The 24477-nt window shown below is 52.6% G+C and overlaps 1 protein-coding gene across 1 annotated transcript in view; it reads right to left on the bottom strand.

Moving 5' to 3' along the window:
* PHC2 (polyhomeotic homolog 2) overlaps window positions 1-24477 on the bottom strand; it is a 118985-nt gene that overhangs the window by 78024 nt on the left and 16484 nt on the right. The window contains exons 4-5 of the mRNA XM_083162364.1: window positions 8669-8827; window positions 8525-8596 (exon numbers count right to left, since the gene is read on the bottom strand). Coding sequence (XP_083018490.1) covers window positions 8525-8596; window positions 8669-8827 — 231 coding nt within the window. The remainder of the gene's footprint in view (window positions 1-8524; window positions 8597-8668; window positions 8828-24477) is intronic.

Raw genomic sequence — 24477 nt, 5'->3', positions numbered from 1 at the left:
CACAATACTTCCCAATTCACATGTACCCCTGTACCCACAGTACTCCCCAATTCACATGTACCCCTGTACCCACAGTACTCCCCAATTCACACGTACCCCTGTACCCACATTGCACCCCAACACACATGTACCCCTGTACCCACAGTGATCCCCAATTCACATGTACCCCTGTATCCACAGTGATCCCCAATTCACATGTACCCCAATACACATGTACCTTATACCAACAGTGATCCCCAATTTACATATACCCCTGTACTCAGTACTCCCCAATTCACATGTACCCCTGTACTCCCCAATTCACATGTACCCCTATATCCACTATCCCCAATTCACATGTACCCCTGTACCCACAGTACTCCCCAATTCACATGTACCCCTGTACCCACAGTACTCCCCAATTCACACGTACCCCTGTACCCACATTGCACCCCAACACACATGTACCCCTGTACTTACAGTGCACCCCAATTCACATGTACCCCTGTACTCACAGTACTCCCCAATACACATGTACCCCTGTACTCCCCAATACACATGTACCCCTGTACTCCCCAATTCACATGTACCCCTGTACGCACAGTGCACCCCAATACATATGTACCACTCTAACAAATAATGGTGGTGTCCACCATTCAGAAATATACACAATACTGATCCCGGGCTTCCTGTTACGGAATTGCCGCACTGACCTTATTGTAACGCCTCATATTCACGTAAAGGTTTCTTTAATGGGTAGGAACACCTTCCACAGGGTCAAAGCCCTGAGCCTTCTACTATGTGCAGAAACTGACCTGTGGCTCTAGTGACACCTGCTGGTGGTGGGACAAATTACCGTTCTATTACCCTGCGGCTCTAGTGACACCTGCTGGCGGTGGGACACATTACCGTTCTATGGACCTACGGTTCTAGTGACACCTGCTGGCGGTGGGACACATTACCGTTCTATTACCCTGCGGCTCTAGTGACACCTGCTGGCGGTGGGACACATTAGCGTTCTATGGACCTGTGGCTCTATTGACACCTGCTGGCGGTGGGACACATTACCATTCTATTACCCTGCGGCTCTAGTGACACCTGCTGGCGGTGGGACACATTAGCGTTCTATGGACCTGTGGCTCTAGTGACACCTGCTGGCAGTGGGACACATTACCATTCTACGGACCTGCGGCTCTAGTGACACCTGCTGGCGGTGGGACACATTACCGTTCTATGGACCTGCGGCTCTAGTGACACCTGCTGGCGGTGGGACACATTACCGTTCTATGGACCTGCGGCTGTAATGACAACTGCGGGCGGTGGGACACATAACCGTTCTATGGACCTGCGGCTCTAGTGACACCTGCTGGCGGTGGGACACATTACCGTTCTATTGACCTGCGGCTCTAGTGACACCTGCTGGCGGTGGGACACATTACCGTTCTATTGACCAGCGACTCTAGTGACACCTGCTGGCGGTGGGACACATTAGCGTTCTATGGACCTGCGGCTCTAATGACACCTGCTGGCGGTGGGACACATTACCGTTCTATGGACCTGCGGCTCTAGTGACACCTGCTGGCGGTGGGACACATTACCGTTCTATTACCCTGCGGCTCTAATGACACCTGCTGGCGGTGGGACACATTACCGTTCTATTACCCTGCGGCTCTAATGACACCTGCTGGCGGTGGGACACATTACCGTTCTATGACCCTGCAGATCTAGTGACACCTGCTGGCGGTGGGACACATTACCGTTCTATGGACCTGTGGCTCTAGTGACTCCTGCTGGCGGTGGAACACATTACCGTTCTATGGACCTGCGGCTCTAGTGACACCTGCTGGCGGTGGAACACATTACCGTTCTATGGACCTGCGGCTCTAGTGACACCTGCTGGCGGTGGGGCACACTATCCATTCTATTACCCTGCGGCTCTAGTGACACCTGCTGGCTGTGGGACACATTACCGTTCTCTCTCAACCATGACGTGCCCCAACCAGGCTGCCTCTTTCTATTACTCTTCTCTCACCTCTGCTCTCGACTCTGTAGCCCCCCTCCACACTGTTCCCCTTCGACGCTCTAAACCACAACCCTGGCACAACAAAATAACTAGATTCTTGCAAAAATGTGCACGCTCTGCTGAACGCCTCTGGAGGAAATCTCACTCTCTGGAAGACTTCCTCCATTTCAAGTTTATTCTCTCCTCCTACAGCGCTGCTCTCTCCTATACCAAACAATATTTCTTCAAATCTCTCATCTCTTCCCATTCCTCCAATCCCCGATGTCTCTTTGATACTTTCAACACTCTACTTCGCCCTGCACCACCCCTCCTCCCTTCATCCCTCACTGCCACTGACTTTGCCTCCTTCTTCCTCTCTAAAATTGAGGTAATCCGACATGATATCTCCTTCCATACCCCCTCTGCTGCCCACCCACCCCAATCATCCTCCCCTACCAACTACCCCACTCTGTCATCCTTCTGCCCTACTACAGCTGAGGAAGTCCGCTCCCTCATCTCATCCTCTCCCCCCTCTACCTGTCCCTTGGACCCTCTCCCCTCCCGTCTCCTCAGTTCCCTCTCCCCCACTGGCTGCTCCCACCTTGCTCACCTCTTTAACCTATCTCTTTCTACTGGCATCTTTCCCTCACCCTTCAAACACGCTCTGGTCTCGCCTATTCTTAAAAAACCTAACCTGGACCCTTTATCTCCCACAAGCTACCGCCCTATCTCTCTTCTCCCATTTGCCTCTAAAATACTAGAACGGCTGGTTTACAGGCGTCTCACCAGCTACCTGTCTGACCACTCCATCCTAGATCCCCTTCAATCTGGCTTTCGCCCACTTCACTCCACTGAGACTGCCCTAGTGAAAGTCACCAATGACCTGCTGTCAGCCAAATCCAAGGGTCACTTCTCCCTGCTTATCCTTTTGGACCTATCTGCTGCCTTTGACACTGTGGATCACCCTCTCCTCCTCCACACACTCCAAAACATTGGCCTCTCTGGCACAGTCTTCAACTGGTTTTCCTCTTACCTCTTCAACCGTTCCTTCTCAGTCTCTGCCTCTGGCTCTACCTCACCACCTTCTATCCTTCCTGTCGGGGTCCCTCAGGGTTCCGTCCTTGGCCCCATTCTGTTCTCTCTGTACACCTCCTCTCTGGGTGCACTCATTAACTCCTTTGGCTTCCAATATCACCTCTATGCAGATGACACCCAAATCTACCTCTCCTCTCCTGATCTGTCCCCCACTGTTTTCTCTCAAGTTTCCAACTGCCTCGCTGCCATCTCTACCTGGATGTCTGAGCGATTTCTGAAGCTGAATATGGACAAAACCGAACTTATTATCTTTCCCCCACCCAGAGCTATGCCCCCTACTAATATCTCTATCACTGTTAACAACACCATCATCTCCCCTGTTCCCCAACTCCGCTGCCTGGGTGTCACTCTTGACTCCTCCCTCTCCTTTGCACCCCACATCCAAGCCCTGGCCCATTCTTGCCGGTTCCAGTTACGCAACATTGCTCGCATCAGGCCCTTTCTCTCACAGAGTGCAACTAAGCTGATCATCCACTCATTAGTCATCTCACGACTTGACTACTGTAATGCTCTTCTCACCGGCCTCGCTCAATCCCAACTAGCTCCTCTCCAATCTGTCCTCAATGCTGCAGCCAGGCTTATCTTCCTCTCCCGCCGCTCTTACTCTGCTACTCCCCTTCAACAAAATCTGCACTGGCTTCCATTCCCCTACAGAATCCTCTTCAAACACCTCACACTCACATACAGGGCCATATCTAATTCCATTGCTCCATATATCTCTAACCTCATCTCCATTCACACACCCTCCCGCCCTCTACGGTCAGCTGACGACTGTCGTCTCTCCTCCACCCTGATCACTGCTTCCCATGCTAGAGTCCAGGACTTTGCCCGTGCTGCACCCCTTCAGTGGAACGCACTCCCTCGCTCCATTAGACTCTCCCCGACCTTGCAAAGCTTCAAACGTGCACTGAAAACTCACCTATTCATCAAAGCGTACCCTTCCACTGCATAAACCAGCTGGTTCTCCGACCCCTTGCCTGCTTACATCCTGCTATCTAACCACCACCCCCTCGCTTGCACCTCTTGTAATCTGTCTGTCTCCCCTTCCTACTAGATTGTAAGCTCCTCCGAGTAGGGCCCTCTTCCCTCCTGTTGTCAAAGCCCACTTCTCTTCACATTTCACTCACAGCTCACAGCTCTCCTTTAATCCAACACTCAGTGACCATCTTCATACTCATCTCCATCATTGGCCTCAAGCCTCTAGTTGTATGTTGATTGGGTCCTCACTACTTACATTTAAGCTGTAATGTGTATTGAAACTGTGGTGCTCTTTATTTGTACTGTATTTTTGTTATTTATTCAATGTTATGCCAAGTTTTGTCTCCCTGTATTGTTCCTTTGTACGGCGCTGCGAAACACTTGTGGCGCCTTATAAATAAAATTATAATAATAATAATAATAATAATAATAATAATATGACCCTGCAGAGCTAGTAACACCTGCTGGCGGTGGGACACATTACCGTTCTATGACCCTGCAGATCTAGTGACACCTGCTGGCGGTGGGACACATTACCGTTCTATGACCCTGCAGATCTAGTGACACCTACTGGCGGTGGGACACATTACCGTTCTATGACCCTGCAGATCTAGTGACACCTACTGGCTGTGGGACACATTAGCGTTCTATGGACCTGCGGCTCTGGTGACACCTGCTGGCTGTGGGACACATTAGCGTTCTATGGACCTGCGGCTCTGGTGACACCTGCTGGCGGTGGGACACATTACCGTTCTATGGACCTGCGGCTCTAGTGACACCTGCTGGCGGTGGGACACATTACCGTTCTACGGACCTGCGGCTCTAGTGACACCTGCTGGCGGTGGGACACATTACCGTTCTACGGACCTGCGGCTCTAGTGACACCTGCTGGCGGTGGGGCACATTACCGTTCTACGGACCTGCGGCTCTAGTGACACCTGCTGGCGGTGGGACACATTACCGTTCTATGGACCTGCGGGCTCTAGTGACACCTGCTGGCGGTGGGACACATTACCGTTCTATTACCCTGCGGCTCTAATGACACCTGCTGGCGGTGGGACACATTACCGTTCTATTACCCTGCGGCTCTAATGACACCTGCTGGCGGTGGGACACATTACCGTTCTATGGACCTGTGGCTCTAGTGACTCCTGCTGGCGGTGGAACACATTACCGTTCTATGGACCTGCGGCTCTAGTGACACCTGCTGGCGGTGGGACACATTACCGTTCTATGACCCTGCAGATCTAGTGACACCTGCTGGCGGTGGGACACATTACCGTTCTATGGACCTGTGGCTCTAGTGACTCCTGCTGGCGGTGGAACACATTACCGTTCTATGGACCTGCGGCTCTAGTGACACCTGCTGGCGGTGGAACACATTACCGTTCTATGGACCTGCGGCTCTAGTGACACCTGCTGGCGGTGGGGCACACTATCCATTCTATTACCCTGCGGCTCTAGTGACACCTGCTGGCTGTGGGACACATTACCGTTCTATGACCCTGCAGAGCTAGTAACACCTGCTGGCGGTGGTACACATTACCGTTCTATGACCCTGCAGATCTAGTGACACCTGCTGGCGGTGGGACACATTACCGTTCTATGACCCTGCAGATCTAGTGACACCTACTGGCGGTGGGACACATTACCGTTCTATGACCCTGCAGATCTAGTGACACCTGCTGGCTGTGGGACACATTAGCGTTCTATGGACCTGCGGCTCTGGTGACACCTGCTGGCGGTGGGACACATTACCGTTCTATGGACCTGCGGCTCTAGTGACACCTGCTGGCGGTGGGACACATTACCGTTCTACGGACCTGCGGCTCTAGTGACACCTGCTGGCGGTGGGGCACATTACTGTTCTACGGACCTGCGGCTCTAGTGACACCTGCTGGCGGTGGGGCACACTACCGTTCTACGGACCTGCGGCTCTAGTGACACCTGCTGGCGGTGGGGCACACTACCGTTCTACGGACCTGCGGCTCTAGTGACACCTGCTGGCGGTGGGACACATTACCGTTCTATGGACCTGCAGCTCTAGTGACACCTGCTGGCGGTGGGACACATTACCGTTCTAAGGACCTGCGGCTCTAGTGACACCTGCTGGCGGTGGGACACATTACCGTTCTATGGACCTGCGGCTCTAGTGACACCTGCTGGCGGTGGGGCACATTACCGTTCTATGACCCTGCAGATCTAGTGACACCTGCTGGCGGTGGGACACATTACCGTTCTATGACCCTGCAGATCTAGTGACACCTGCTGGCGGTGGGACACATTACCGTTCTATGGACCTGTGGCTCTAGTGACACCTGCTGGCGGTGGGACACATTACCGTTCTATGACCCTGCAGATCTAGTGACACCTGCTGGCTGTGGGACACATTAGCGTTCTATGGACCTGCGGCTCTGGTGACACCTGCTGGTGAAGGGACACATTACCGGTCTATGGACCTGCGGGCTCTAGTGACACCTGCTGGCGGTGGGACACATTACCGTTCTATGGACCTATGGTTCTAGTGACACCTGCTGGCGGTGGGACACATTACCGTTCTACGGACCTACAGGCTCTAGTGACACCTGCTGGCGGTGGGACACATTACCGGTCTATGGACCTGCGGGCTCTAGTGACACCTGCTGGCGGTGGGACACATTACCGTTCTATGGACCTGCGGGCTCTAGTGACACCTGCTGGCGGTGGGACACATTACCGTTCTATGGACCTGCGGGCTCTAGTGACACCTGCTGGCGGTGGGACACACTATCCATTCTATTACCCTGCGGCTCTAGTGACACCTGCTGGCTGTGGGACACATTACCGTTCTATGACCCTGCAGAGCTAGTGACACCTGCTGGCGGTGGGACACATTACCGTTCTATGGACCTGCGGCTCTAGTGACACCTGCTGGCGGTGGGACACATTACCGTTCTATGGACCTGCGGGCTCTAGTGACACCTGCTGGCTGTGGGACACATTACCGTTCTATGGACCTGCAGCTCTAGTGACACCTGCTGGCGGTGGGACACATTACCAGTCTATGGACCTGCAGCTCTAGTGACACCTGCTGGCGGTGGGACACATTACCGTTCTATGGACCTGCAGCTCTAGTGACACCTGCTGGCGGTGGGACACATTACCGTTCTAAGGACCTGCGGCTCTAGTGACACCTGCTGGCGGTGGGACACATTACCGTTCTATGGACCTGCGGCTCTAGTGACACCTGCTGGCGGTGGGGCACATTACCGTTCTATGACCCTGCAGATCTAGTGACACCTGCTGGCGGTGGGACACATTACCGTTCTATGACCCTGCAGATCTAGTGACACCTGCTGGCGGTGGGACACATTACCGTTCTATGGACCTGTGGCTCTAGTGACACCTGCTGGCGGTGGGACACATTACCGTTCTATGACCCTGCAGATCTAGTGACACCTGCTGGCTGTGGGACACATTAGCGTTCTATGGACCTGCGGCTCTGGTGACACCTGCTGGTGAAGGGACACATTACCGGTCTATGGACCTGCGGGCTCTAGTGACACCTGCTGGCGGTGGGACACATTACCGTTCTATGGACCTATGGTTCTAGTGACACCTGCTGGCGGTGGGACACATTACCGTTCTACGGACCTACAGGCTCTAGTGACACCTGCTGGTGGTGGGACACATTACCGGTCTATGCACCTGCGGGCTCTAGTGACACCTGCTGGCGGTGGGACACATTACCGTTCTATGGACCTGCGGGCTCTAGTGACACCTGCTGGCGGTGGGACACATTACCGTTCTATGGACCTGCGGGCTCTAGTGACACCTGCTGGCGGTGGGACACACTATCCATTCTATTACCCTGCGGCTCTAGTGACACCTGCTGGCTGTGGGACACATTACCGTTCTATGACCCTGCAGAGCTAGTGACACCTGCTGGCGGTGGGACACATTACCGTTCTATGGACCTGCGGCTCTAGTGACACCTGCTGGCGGTGGGACACATTACCGTTCTATGGACCTGCGGGCTCTAGTGACACCTGCTGGCTGTGGGACACATTACCGTTCTATGGACCTGCAGCTCTAGTGACACCTGCTGGCGGTGGGACACATTACCAGTCTATGGACCTGCAGCTCTAGTGACACCTGCTGGCGGTGGGACACATTACCGTTCTATGGACCTGCAGCTCTAGTGACACCTGCTGGCGGTGGGACACATTACCGTTCTATGGACCTGCAGCTCTAGTGACACCTGCTGGCGGTGGGACACATTACCAGTCTATGGACCTGCGGGCTCTAGTGACACCTGCTGGCGGTGGGACACATTACCGTTCTATGGACCTGCGGGCTCTAGTGACACCTGCTGGCGGTGGGACACATTACCGGTCTATGGACCTGCGGGCGGTGGGACACATTAACGTTATATGATAGTATATACTCTCAGGCCAGTACTGGTGGCCTATGCTATGCTCTGCGACTCACCGCTGGGGGAAGGGGGGCGCTTTGCTGAGACACAGTCACGACTGGGGAAGCTCGGCTGGCCGCCAGACTGGCCTGGAAGTAGAGCACAGTTAGTTACATGTCATACTGTTACAAGGAGGCTGTAACCCCATGATGAGCTCTCACCTGCTGTGCCGCAGCCAGGCTCTGCAGCTGGGCGCTGTTCAGGTGCTGCTGTTGTAGCGCTGCGCTTTGCAGCATTAGGTGTTGTTGCTGGGCTGCATACATCTGCTGCAGATACTGTGCTGCAGTGCTGGGCTGGCGGGTCAGAGCTTGCTGGATCACCTGCACAAAGAGAACAGCGGTCACACAGAGAGAGCATGGCGGTCACACAGAGAGTGAGGTGGTCCCACATAGAGAGCGACGCGGTCACACATAGAGAGCGACGCGGTCACACATAGAGAGCGAGGCAGTCACACAGAGAGTGAGGTGGTCCCACATAGAGAGCGACGCGGTCACACATAGAGAGCGACACGGCCACACATAGAGAGCGAGACGGTCCCACATAGAGAGCGAGGCGGTCACACATAGAGAGCGAGGCGGTCCCACATAGAGAGCGAGGCGGTCCCACATAGAGAGCGACACGGCCACACATAGAGAGCGAGACGGTCACACATGGACAGCGACGCGGTCACACATGGACAGCGACGCAGTCTCACAGAGAGCGAGGCAGTCTCACAGAGAGTGAGGTGGTCCCACATAGAGAGCGAGGCGGTCACACATAGAGAGCGACACGGCCACACATAGAGAGCGAGGCGGTCACACATGGACAGCGACGCGGTCACACATGGACAGCGACGCAGTCACACAGAGAGCGAGGCAGTCTCACAGAGAGTGAGGTGGTCCCACATAGAGAGCGACACGGCCACACATAGAGAGCGAGACGGTCCCACATAGAGAGCGAGGCGGTCACACATAGAGAGCGAGGCGGTCCCACATAGAGAGCGAGGCGGTCCCACATAGAGAGCGACACGGCCACACATAGAGAGCGAGACGGTCACACATGGACAGCGACGCGGTCACACATGGACAGCGACGCAGTCTCACAGAGAGCGAGGCAGTCTCACAGAGAGTGAGGTGGTCCCACATAGAGAGCGAGGCGGTCACACATAGAGAGCGACACGGCCACACATAGAGAGCGAGGCGGTCACACATGGACAGCGACGCGGTCACACATGGACAGCGACGCAGTCACACAGAGAGCGAGGCAGTCTCACAGAGAGTGAGGTGGTCCCACATAGAGAGCGAGGCGGTCACACATAGAGAGCGAGGCGGTCACACATGGACAGCGACGCGGTCTCACAGAGTGAGGCGGTCACACACAGGGTGCGTCAGTCACACAGACAGTGCTGCGATCACACAGACAGGGCGTGGCGGTCACACAGACAGAGTGGTGGTCACACAGACAGGGCGCGGCCGTCACACAAACAGGGCGCGGCAGTAACAAAGACAGGTCACTGCAGTCAAGCAGGCAGGTCGCGGCAGTCACACAGGCAGGATGCTGAAGTCACACAAACAGAGCGCGGTGGTCACACAGACAGGGCACGGCGGCCACACAGAGAGTGTGGCAGCCACACAGAGAGAGCGCTCTGGTCACGTGACAAGGCATGTCAGTCACACAGAGAGAGCGTGGCAGTCACACAGTCAGGGTGCGGCAGTCACACAGATAGGGCGCGGCAGTCACACAGAGCAAGCACGGCGGTCACACAGACAGGGCGCGGCGGTCACACAGAGCAAGCATGGTGGTCACAAAGACATGGTGCGGCGGTCACCCAGACAGAGAGTGGCTATCACCCAGACAGAGAGTGGCGGTTACACAGACAGAGAGTGGCGGTTACACAGAGAGAGCGTGGTGGTAACGTGACAGGGCATGTCAGTCACACAGACAGAGAGTGGCAATCACACAGACAGAGAGTGGCAATCACCCAGACAGAGAGTGGCGGTTACACAGAGAGAGCGTGGTGGTAATGTGACAGGGCATGTCAGTCACACAGACAGAGAGTGGCGGTCACACAGAGAGAGCGTGGTGGTAACGTGACAGGGCATGTCAGTCACACAGACAAGAGAGTGGCGGTTACACAGAGAGAGCGTGGTGGTAACGTGACAGGGCATGTCAGTCACACAGACAGAGAGTGGCAGTCACACAGAGTGAGCACGGCGGCCACACAGAGAGAGTGTGGCGGTCACACAGACAGAGAGTGGCGGTCACACACACAGGGTGCGGCGGTTACACAGAGAGAGCGTGGTGGTCACGTGACAGGGCATGTCAGTCACACAGACAGAGAGTGGCAATCACACAGACAGAGAGTGGCAATCACACAGACAGGGCGTGGCAGTCACACAGAGTGAGCACGGCGGCCACACAGAGAGAGTGTGGCGGTCACACAGACAGGGCGTGGCAGTCACACAGAGTGAGCACGGCGGCCACACCGAGAGAGTGTGGCGGTCACACAGACAGAGAGTGGCGGTCACACACACAGGGTGCGGCGGTTACACAGAGAGAGCGTGGTGGTCACGTGACAGGGCATGTCAGTCACACAGACAGAGTGGCGGTCACACAAACAGGGTGTGGCAGTCACACAGAGTGAGCACGGCGGCCACACAGAGAGAGTGTGGCGGTCACACAGACAGAACGTGACGGTCACACAGACAGAGCACGACGGTCACACAGTCTGTGGCGGTCACACAGACAGAGCGTGGCGGTCACACAGACCGAGCACGGCGGCCACACAGACAGAGAGTGGCGGTCACACAGATAGGGTGCGGCGGTCACACAGACAGAGCGCGACGGTCACACAGAGTGAGCACGGCGGTCACAGGCCAATGCACCCCATCCTGGGAAGTGGGTGCTGTTTGCACCCCATTCCTAGGAATGGCGAGTGTGTTGGTACTTCTGTATCTATATATTTGGGTTGATTTTTAATATATATACATATGTGTGTGGATCGTTTGGTCTACAACAACTAGGTAGACAAGCATTGGGTCGACACCACTAGGTCGACATGCGGCAAGGTCGACATTGGTTAAGGTCGACATGGGTCAAGGTCGAAATGTAACTAGGTCGACATGGGTCTAGGTCAACACAAGCATTAGGTCGACATGGGCTAGGTCGACAATCAAAAGGTCGAAATGGGGTTTTTCACTGTTTTCTTTTACCCGAATGTCGACAAAGTTGACATGGACACAGTTTGAAGTGCACCCTATCCCCTCGCATCGCACGCCATGCTTCGGGCACGGTGCCTCGCTACACATGGCACACTATTTTATTCTCCCACCAGGCCCTTGTGGATGGTAGGGCATGAAATACCGCCTGTCGACACAGGTCGGCTCAAAAAACTGAAAAACCCATGTTGACCTAATACTTGTGACGACCTAATGTCATGTTGACCTAGATCCATGTCGACCTTGACCCATATCGACCTTAACTCATGTCGACCTTGCTGCATGTCGACCTAGTGGTTTCGACCCAATGCTTGCCGACCTAGTTGTTGTAGACCTAATGACCGTATCCCATATATATATATAGTGGCCAACCATCCTCCTTTAGGGGGCACAGTCCTTCCTTTGTATGTTCTGTCGTCCCGGGAAAAGCGTCCTCCTTTGTTGCCCTTAATAACATTGCTGCGACGGTGGCTTCCGCGGTCAGATCGCACAGTGCGGCGGTGGCTTCCGCGGTCAGATCGCACAGTGCGGCGGTGGCTTCCGCGGTCAGATCGCACAGTGCGGCGGTGGCTTCCGCGGTCAGATCGCACAGTGCGGCGGTGGCTTCCGCGGTCAGATCGCACAGTGCGGCGGTGGCTCCTGCGGTCAGATCGCACAGTGCGGCGGTGGCTTCCGCGGTCAGATCGCACAGTGCGGCGGTGGCTTCCGCGGTCAGATCGCATAGTGCGGCGGTGGCTTCCGCGGTCAGATCGCACAGTGCGGCGGTGGCTTCCGCGGTCAGATCGCATAGTGCGGCGGTGGCTTCCGCGGTCAGATCGCACAGTGCGGCGGTGGCTTCCGCGGTCAGATCGCACAGTGCGGCGGTGGCTTCCGCGGTCAGATCGCACAGTGCGGCGGTGGCTTCCGCGGTCAGATCGCACAGTGCGGCGGTGGCTTCCGCGGTCAGATCGCACAGTGCGGCGGTGGCTTCCGCGGTCAGATCGCATAGTGCGGCGGTGGCTTCCGCGGTCAGATCGCATAGTGCGGCGGTGGCTTCCGCGGTCAGATCGCACAGTGCGGCGGTGGCTTCCGCGGTCAGATCGCATAGTGCGGCGGTGGCTTCCGCGGTCAGATCGCACAGTGCGGCGGTGGCTTCCGCGGTCAGATCGCACAGTGCGGCGGTGGCTTCCGCGGTCAGATCGCACAGTGCGGCTCCTCTCACCGGCACAAACAGCTTCTCCACATGCACCGTATGTGGCTATAATATAATAGCCATGTGGGAGCTGCTGCGCACACCAGCCCGCAGCAGCACCACCCTGCAGCTCCCGGTCCAGACTCCAGCTATCTGCGCAGCATCCCCAGGCCCTGTCTCGGAGGAGGAGGTAAGAGACAGCTCAGGGCACAGTGATCATATTGGAGACTTCAAGTATTTGCTGGCGTGGTTTGGAGAAGCGTGGACGTGGTGACGTCACGTTCCAGATCCCGAAGTCTGTGACGCACAGAGAGTGACTTCCGTGATACAATGTGCCAGCCGGCTTCAGGAACGGTCATTTGTGAGGCTCTGCATATTATGTGATTTATTCTCTATTAGTGAAACTGATATTGTGTGATACTTACCAGCGTGCGCCCCTTTCTCTCTCATACATATATATGAATATGTGTGTGTGCCTCATACCGGGCAGTATATATATGTGTGTGTCATACTATATATATATATATATTTATATGGAAAAAGGTGAGAAGGGCGCCTACTAGTGTAGTAGTTTAGTAATTAATAGTGGTTCCCACCACCACTATAGGACGTAACGGCACCCCACAAATAGAGCAGTACCGTCTTCAGGGGAACACCGCCACTGTTATTTCAGCTGGTCACAATTAGTGTTTCAGATCTCAGGTTTTTCAGGTGTTTCACCAATCCTCTCCTCATGTGTGTGTATATATATATATATATATATATATATATATATATATATATATATATATATATATATATATATATATATACACACTGCAAGGTATCGAGGCACCACTGACAGATTCCTGTTAGATTAGATCACCCAGTGCACAATCCATGTGGTGAGGCGGAAGTGGGGTCAGGGGGTAAGAGGGGTGAGAAGTTATGTTGTTATCCCTCACAAAGACATGATACAATAGGAGAAGCTTGTATGAAGGGAAAGAAGTTCTCCTTCCGGATATGGCTTCCCCCTACTCATCCATCACTCGCTCCCCCTCCCCCAGTGACAGGTCCTCCATCATCCCTGTGCCAGTGTCCAGGAATCTGTGCAGCCAAAAGCTGATCCTCACTCCGCAAACTCTCTGCAGTAATTCGCTCACCCAACTATACTTCCCTCACCCCATCTATATATCCATCACCCAACTATACTTCCCTCACCCCATCTATATATCCATCACCCAACTATACTTCCCTCACCCCATCTATATATCCATCACCCAACTATACTTCCCTCACCCCATCTATATATCCCTCACCCCATCTATATATCCCTCACCCCATCTATATATCCCTCACCCCATCTATATATCCCTCACCCCATCTATATATCCCTCACCCAACTATACTTCCCTCACCCCATCTATATATCCCTCACCCAACTATACTTCCCTCACCCCATCTATATATCCCTCACCCAACTATACATTCCTCACCCAACTATACTTCCCTCACCCCATCTATATATCCCTCACCCCATCTATACATTCCTCACCCCATCTATATATCCCTCACCCAACTATACTTCCCTCACCCAACTATACATTCCTCACCCCATCTATATATCCCTCACCCAACTATACATTCCTCACCCCATCTATATATCCCTCACCCAACTATACATTCCTCACCCAACTATACTTACCTCACCCCATCTATATATCCCTCACCCAACTATATATCCCTCACCCAACTATACATTCCTCACCCCATCTATATATCCCTCACCCCATCTATATATCCCTCACCCAACTATACTTCCCTCACCCCATCTATATATCCCTCACCCCATCTATATATCCCTCACCCAACTATACATTCCTCACCCCATCTATATATCCCTCACCCAACTATACTTCCCTCACCCCATCTATATATCCCTCGCCCCATCTATATATCCCTCGCCCCATCTATATATCCGTCACCCAACTATACATTCCTCACCCCATCTATATATCCCTCACCCAACTATACATTCCTCACTCCATCTATATATCCCTCACCCAACTATACATTCCTCACCCCATCTATATATCCCTCACCCAACTATACATTCCTCACCCCATCTATATATCCCTCACCCAACTATACATTCCTCACCCCATCTATATATCCCTCACCCAACTATACATTCCTCACCCCATCTATATATCCCTCACCCAACTATACATTCCTCACCCCATCTATATATCCCTCACCCAACTATACTTTCCTCACCCCATCTTTATATCCCTCACCAAACTATACTTCCCTCACCCCATCTTTATATCCCTCACCCAACTATACATTCCTCACCCCATCTATATATCCCTCGCCCCATCTATATATCCCTCACCCAACTATACTTCCCTCACCCCATCTATATATCCCTCACCCCATCTATATATCCCTCACCCAACTATACATTCCTCACCCCATCTATATATCCCTCACCCCATCTATATATCCCTCACCCAACTATACTTTCCTCACCCCATCTATATATCCCTCACCCAACTATACTTCCCTCACCCCATCTATATATCCCTCACCCAACTATACATTCCTCACCCCATCTATATATCCCTCACCCAACTATACTTCCCTCGCCCCATCTATATATCCCTCACCCCATCTATACATTCCTCACCCCATCTATATATCCCTCACCCAACTATACATTCCTCACTCCATCTATATATCCCTCACCCAACTATACATTCCTCACCCCATCTATATATCCCTCACCCAACTATACATTCCTCACCCCATCTATATATCCCTCATCCAACTATACATTCCTCACCCCATCTATATATCCCTCACCCAACTATACATTCCTCACCCCATCTATATATCCCTCACCCAACTATACATTCCTCACCCCATCTATATATCCCTCACCCAAATATACTTCCCTCACCCCATCTATATATCCCTCACCCAACTATACTTCCCTCACCCCATCTATATATCCCTCACCCAACTATACTTCCCTCACCCAACTATACATTCCTCACCCCATCTATATATCCCTCACTCAACTATACGTTCCTCACCCCATCTATATATCCCTCACCCAACTATACTTCCCTCACCCCATCTATATATCCCTCACCCAACTATACTTCCCTCACCCCATCTATATATCCCTCACCCAACTATACATTCCTCACCCCATCTATATATCCCTCACCCAACTATATATTACTCACCCAACTATACTTCCCTCACCCCATCTATATATCCCTCACCCAACTATACTTCCCTCACCCCATCTATATATCCCTCACCCAACTATACATTCCTCCCCCATCTATATATCCCTCACCCAACTATACATTCCTTACCCCATCTATACATCCCTCACCCCATCTATACGTCCCTCACCTCATCTATATATACCTCACCCCATCTATACATCCCTCACCTCATCTATATATACCTCACCCCATCTATACATCCCTCACCCCATCTATATACTTCTCACACCTCACCTATACATCCCTCACCCCATCTATATATACACACACCTCGCCCCATCTATACATCCCTCACCTCACCTATACATCCCTCACCCCATCTATATATATACACACCTCGCCCCATCTATACATCCCTCACCTCATCTATACTTCCCTCGCCTCATCTATACTTCCAAAACCCCACCTATAGATCCCACACCTCATCTATACTTCCCTAATCCCATCCATACTTTCCACACCCCATGTATACTTCCCTCGCCAAATCTATACACCCCTCGCTCCATCTATACATCCCTCACCTCATCTATACATCACCTCGACCCATATATATATATAATCCCCAATATTCCTAAACGCGCTACCAGAAATGCAAATATCTAATAAGAAGGACAAAATAAAAACTAATATTGGATGAAATCCTCGTTGCATCATTGAAAAAGAATTATCACTTATGGACTGTGTTTCTGTATTATAGGCGCCTTTCCACTATTGGGAAACCATATATATATATATATCGCCACATCTATACTTCCCTCACCCCATCTATACTTCCTTCACCTCATCTTTACATCCCTCCCCCACCTATACTACTGAAGCAGAGGTGGGGGAACTCATTTATCTATGCCAATGTGGAGTTTAAAATGTTCCACCTCACATAGGGCCTTATTTTGGTTCATTCTTTCTGACAAAATCCGATGTAACATGTGCAGAGAGAATTAGATATGGGTGAGTAATTTTGTTTCTGTGCAGGTAACATACTGACTGCTTTATTTTTACACTGCAATATAGATCTCACTTTGAAGTAAAACCCCACCCAAATCTAATTCTCTCTGCACAAGTTACATCTGCCCCACCTGCAGTGCACATGGTTTTGCCCATCTAAGAAGGATTTTGTCAGAAAGAATGAACCAAAATAAGGCCCCATTAGAGGTGGTGGAACTCAGTTCCACCCGGTTCCCCCTCACTTTAACCCCTGCTCACTACATATATACTTCCCTCCACCTCATTTATACTTCCCTCACCCCACCTATACATCCCTCACCTCATATCTATACTCCCCTCACCCCACCTATACATCCCTCACCTCATATCTATACTCCCCTCACCCCACCTATACATCCCTCACCTCATATCTATACTCCCCTCACCCCACCTATACATCCCTCACCTCATATCTATACTCCCCTCACCCCACCTATACACCACACACTTCAACTATACTTCCCTCACCCCACCTATACATACCTTACCCCACCTATACATACCTTACCCCACCTATACTTCCCTCACCCCACCTTTACATACCTTACCCCACCTATACATACCTTACCCCACCTATACTTACCTTACCCCACCTATACATACCTTACCCCACCTATACATACCTCACCCCACCTATACTTACCTCACCCCACCTATACATACCTTACCCCACCTATACATACCTCACCCCACCTATACATACCTCACCCCACCTATACATACCTTACCCCACCTATACATACCTTACCCCACCTATACTTCCCTCACCCCACCTATACATACCTTACCCCACCTATACATACCTCACCCCACCTATACTTACCTCACCCCACCTATACATACCTCACCCCACCTATACATACCTCACCCCACCTATACATACCTTACCCCACCTATACATACCTTACCCCACCTATACTTCCCTCACCCCACCTATACATACCTTACCCCACCTATACATACCTTACCCCACCTATACATACCTCACCCCACCTATACATACCTTACCCCACCTATACATACCTCACCCCACCTATACATACCTTACCCCACCTATACATACCTTACCCCACCTATACATACCTCACCCCACCTATACATGCCTTACCCCACCTATACATACCTTACCCCACCTATACTTACCTCACCCCACCTATACATACCTCACCCCACCTATACATACCTCACCCCACCTATACATACCTTACCCCACCTATACATACCTTACCCCACCTATACATACCTTACCCCACCTATACATACCTTACCCCACCTATACTTACCTCACCTCATCTAGGGGGAGATTATCTAAAACAGAAATGCGGTGAAAACCCCATTACAAGGTTTTTACGGCATTTCTGTATACTGTAACCCCCCTCCGCAAAAGCTGGCGATTCCCTGTTGCCTATGGGCTTCTTACCGCAGCGCTACTGTGAGAGATCAGTCACGGATCGCTCCCAGCATGCCCCCCCCCCTGTCACTCTGCGCATGCGCAGACGGACTCCCGGGTCTCTGACCGGGAAGTCCAGCGCCGGCACCGCATCGCAAGGGACAGTTCTTATCGCAAGAGCTGTCCCTTGCGTTAATAATCGCATATGTTAGAACATATGCCGTTATTAATAATGTGATGGCCGAAAATGGGCAGTGGATGTTAGAACATCCCGTTCCTATACTTCTGTCACCCAATCTATATTTCCCTCATTACATCTATACTACACTAATGTTGTCTATACTTCCTTTGCCTGAAGTATAGATAACATCAGACCGCACTTCACTCAGAACTGGGTAACACATGTTGGCAGGGAGCACTGGAGTCTGCACTCCACTCAGAACTGAAAGCTGAGTAACACCGTCTGACAGGGGACACCGGAGACTGCACTCAGAGCTGAGTAACACCGTCTGACAGGGGACACCGGAGACTGCACTCAGAGCTGAGTAACACCGTCTGACAGGAGACACCGGAGACTGCACTCAGAGCTGAGTAACACCGTCTGACAGGAGACACCGGAGACTGCACTCAGAGCTGAGTAACACCGTCTGACAGGAGACACCGGAGACTGCACTCAGAGCTGAGTAACACCGTCTGACAGGGGACACTGGAGACTGCACTCAGAGCTGAGTAACACCGTCTGACAGGACACCGGAGACTGCACTCAGAGCTGAGTAACACCGTCTGCCAGGAGACACCGGAGACTGCACTCAGAGCTGAGTAACACCGTCTGACAGGGGACACCGGAGACTGCACTCAGAGCGGAGTAACACCGTCTGACAGGGGACACCGGAGACTGCACTCAGAGCTGAGTAACACCGTCTGACAGAAGACACCGGAGACTCCACTCAGAGCGGAGTAACACCGTCTGACAGGAGACACCGGAGACTGCACTCAGAGCTGAGTAACACCGTCTGACAGGGGACACCGGAGACTGCACTCAGAGCTGAGTAACACCGTCTGACAGGGGACACCGGAGACTGCATTCAGAGCTGAGTAACACCGTCTGACAGAAGACACCAGAGACTCCACTCAGAGCAGAGTAATACTGTCTGACAGGAGACACCGGAGACTGCACTCAGAGCTGAGTAACACCGTCTGACAGGGGACACCGGAGACTGCACTCAGAGCTGAGTAACACCGTCTGACAGGGGACACCGGAGACTCCACTCAGAGCGGAGTAACACCGTCTGCCAGGAGACACCGTAAACTGCACTCAGAGCTGAGTAACACCGCCTGACCGGGGACACCGGAGACTGCACTCAGAACTGAGTAACACCGTCTGACCGGAGACACCGGACACTGCACTCAGAGCTGAGTAACACCGTCTGACAGGGGACACCGGAGACTGCACTCAGAGCTGAGTAACACCGTCTGACAGAAGACACCGGAGACTGCACTCAGAGCTGAGTAACACCGTCTGACAGGAGACACCGGAGACTGCACTCAGAGCTGAGTAACACCGTCTGACAGGGGACACCGGAGACTGCACTCAGAGCTGAGTAACACCGTCTGCCAGGAGACACCGGAGACTGCACTCAGAGCTGAGTAACACCGTCTGACAGGGGACACCGGAGACTGCACTCAGAGCTGAGTAACACCGTCTGACAGGGGACACCGGAGACTGCACTCAGAGCTGAGTAACACCGTCTGACAGCGGACACCGGAGACTGCACTCAGAGCTGAGTAACACCGTCTGACAGGGGACACCGGAGACTGCACTCAGAGCTGAGTAACACCGTCTGCCAGGAGACACCGGAGACTGCACTCAGAGCTGAGTAACACCGTCTGCCAGGAGACACCGGAGACTGCACTCAGAGCTGAGTAACACCGTCTGACAGGGGACACCGGAGACTGCACTCAGCTGAGTAACACCGTCTGACAGGAGACACCGTAAACTGCACTCAGAGCTGAGTAACACCGCCTGACCGGGGACACCGGAGACTGCACTCAGAACTGAGTAACACCGTCTGACAGGGGACACCGGAGACTGCACTCAGAGCTGAGTAACACCGTCTGCCAGGAGACACCGGAGACTGCACTCAGAGCTGAGTAACACCGTCTGACGGCGGACACCGGAGACTGCACTCAGAGCTGAGTAACACCGTCTGACAGGGGACACCGGAGACTGCACTCAGAGCTGAGTAACACCGTCTGACAGGAGACACCGTAAACTGCACTCAGAGCTGAGTAACACCGCCTGACCGGGGACACCGGAGACTGCACTCAGAGCTGAGTAACACCGTCTGACAGGGGACACCGGAGACTGCACTCAGAGCTGAGTAACACCGTCTGACAGGGGACACCGGAGACTGCACTCAGAGCTGAGTAACACCGTCTGCCAGGAGACACCGTAAACTGCACTCAGAGCTGAGTAACACCGCCTGACCGGGGACACCGGAGACTGCACTCAGAGCTGAGTAACACCGTCTGACAGGAGACACCGGACACTGCACTCAGAGCTGAGTAACACCGTCTGACAGGGGACACCGGAGACTGCACTCAGAGCTGAGTAACACCGTCTGCCAGGAGACACCGGAGACTGCACTCAGAGCTGAGTAACACCGTCTGACAGGGGACACCGGAGACTCCACTCAGAGCGGAGTAACACTGTCTGACAGGAGACACCGGAGACTGCACTCAGAGCTGAGTAACACCGTCTGACAGGAGACACCGGAGACTGCACTCAGAGCTGAGTAACACCGTCTGACAGGGGACACCGGAGACTGCACTCAGAGCTGAGTAACACCGTCTGACAGGGGACACCGGAGACTGCACTCAGAGCTGAGTAACACCGCCTGACAGGAGACACCGGAGACTGCACTCAGAGCTGAGTAACACCGTCTGACAGGAGACACCGGAGACTGCACTCAGAGCTGAGTAACACCGTCTGACAGGAGACAGCGCAGACTCCACTCAGAGCTGAGTAACACCGCCTGACAGTAGACACCGGAGACTGCACTCAGAGCTGAGTAACACCGTCTGACAGGAGACACCGGAGACTGCACTCAGAGCTGAGTAACACCGTTTGACAGGAGACAGCGGAGACTCCACTCAGAGCTGAGTAACACCGTCTGACAGGGGACACCGGAGGCTGCACTCAGAGCTGAGTAACACCGTCTGACAGGAGACACCGGAGACTGCACTCAGAGCTGAGTAACACCGTCTGACAGGGGACACCGGAGACTCCACTCAGAGCTGAGTAACACCGTCTGACAGGAGACACCGGAGACTCCACTCAGAGCTGAGTAACACTGTTAGAGGACATTAGAGTGTGGAGATGTAGAGTGTGGAGATGTGGTCTGGTACTCACCCTCAGTCCGCGGTCAGCAGGGCCCAGGCTCAGAGCAATGGGGCATCCTCTCTGTTGGGGTAGTGCCCGCAGAAGGTGTGCACTGATAGTTTCAGGGACTCAGGACTTAGCACCGTCCCAGCTACAAGTAGCGAGGCTTTTGTCAGCAGACACAAAGAGGAGCCCTCTGACCTGTGCCTCCTACTGACTCCTATTCTGCAGCCCATAGAAACTGCTGAAAGGAAGGAGGAGGAGGAGGAGGTGAGGGTGATCTCAGTGTGGTGGGGTAACCAGACACATGAGCACAGCTATACCCCTTCCGTCTGTGCAAGTAGAGTGTAAGCTCTCTGTCACACAGCTGTGCAGTACTCCTGTAATGTACATTATACTGCTATGCTGGCCTGTAGCCTCTAGTGCAGGACACTTCTGTAACCGGTAGAGTGTAAGCTCTCTGTCACACAGCCACGCAGTACTGTAATGTACATTATACTGCTATGCTGGCCTTTAGGCCTCTAGTGCCGGACACTTCTGTAACCTGTAGAGTGTAAGCTCTCTGTCACACAGCTGTGCAGTACTCCTGTAATGTACATTATACTGCTATGCTGGCCTGTATCCTCTAGTGCCGGACACTTCTGTAACCTTTAGAGTGTAAGCTCTGTCACACAGCCACGCAGTACTGTAATGTACAATATACTACTATGCAGGCCTGTAGCCTCTAGTGCCAGACACTTCTGTAACCTGTAGAGTGTAATCTCTCTGTCACACAGCTGCGCAGTACTGTAATGTACATTATACTGCTACGCTGGCCTGTAGCCTCTAGTGCAGGACACTTCTGTAACCTGTAGGAGTGTAAGCTCTCTGTCACACAGGCTCACAGTACTGTAATGTACATTATACTGCTATGCTGGCCTTCAGGCCTCCAGTGCCGGACACTTCTGTAACCTGTAGAGTGTAAGCTCTCTGTCACACAGCCGTGCAGTACTGTAATGTACATTATACTGCTATGCTGGCCTGTACAGTGCCGGACACTTCTGTAACCCTTAGAGCAGGCTTTCTCAACCACGGTCCTCAAGGCACACCAACAGTGCAGGTTTTGTAGATATCCAGGCTTGAGCACAGGTGACTTAATTAGTACCTGAGTGATTCTGATTAAACCATTTGTGCTGAAGCCTAGATATCACTAAAACCTGCACTGTTGGTGTGCCTTGAGGACCGTGGTTGGGAAAGCCTGCTTTATGTAAGCTCTGTCACACAGCCACGCAGTACTGTAATGTACATTATACTGCTATGCTGGCCTGCAGCCTCTAGTGCTGGACACTTCTGTAACCTGTAGAGTGTAATCTCTCTGTCACACAGCCGCGCAGTACTGTAATGTACATTATACTGCTATGCTGGCCTGTAGCCTCTAGTGCCGGACACTTCTGTAACCTGTAGAGTGTAAGCTCGCTGTCACACATACTGCTACGCTGGCCTGTAGGTCTCTAGTGCAGAACACTTCTGTAACCTGTAGAGTGTAAGCTCTCTGTCACACAGCGGCGCAGTACTCCTAGAATGTACATTATACTACTATGCACGCCTGTAGCCTCTAGTGACGGACACTTCTGTAACCTGTAGAGCAGTGATTTTCAACCTTTTTACCTTGCGGCACACTAAATAGGACTTTAAAATTGCCAAGGCACACCATGAGATCCCCACAGGGCAAAACACATTGGCCACCACAGGAAAAACAAACCTATTGGCCCCCACATTAATAACAATCACACTGATCTCCACAGGTAACAAAAATAAAATAAATTGGCCCTTTACATGAAAAGAAGAGATCAGTAAATTACATTTGAACTGGTGGTGGCTGTAAATGGGTTTGGGCATCTCTAGATGTGGGGGCACACTTGAGAACAGCTCAAGGCACACTAGTGTGCCACGGCACACTGGTTGAAAAACACTGCTGTAGAGTGTAAGCTCGCTGTCACACAGACGTGCAGTACTGTAATGTACAGTGTTCTACTATGCTGGCCTGTAGGCTTCTAGTGCCGGATACTTCTGTAACCTGTAGAGTGTAAGCTCGCTGTCACACATACTGCTATGCTGGCCTGTAGGTCTCTAGTGCAGAACACTTCTGTAACCTGTAGAGTGTAAGCTCTCTGTCACACAGCTGCGCAGTACTCCTGTAATGTACATTATACTGCTATGCTGGCCTGTAGCCTCTAGTGCCGGACACTTCTGTAACCTGTAGAGTGTAAGCTCTCTGCCACACAGCCTCTTTGAGCCATATCTCTGCCTGCTTCCTCATTTCATGTCCTCTGACATCTCCACCGTGGCCATGGGCAACTTCATTATCCGTACTGATGATCTAAGTTCTCCGTTGGCCTCCAATCTACTTTCTTGGCCTCTCACAGTGGCCACAATCCTCTAGGGCCACTGCCTGGACCTGGTCTTTACCAAAACTTCCTCCACCAGTCACCCAGAGCAATGATTGGGCGGGTAGACGGTCACACCGCTCTGGCTTTCCAGCCTGAACTTTGCCACCTACCTACCCCATATTGTCCCCCTTTACTC

Source organism: Crinia signifera, chromosome 19 (assembly GCF_055691185.1).
Source record: "Crinia signifera chromosome 19, ASM5569118v1, whole genome shotgun sequence".
NCBI classification, from domain to species: Eukaryota; Metazoa; Chordata; class Amphibia; order Anura; family Myobatrachidae; genus Crinia; species Crinia signifera.
Note: the sequence above shows the minus strand (reverse complement) of the source record. Positions and strands in the feature narration are given on the sequence as shown.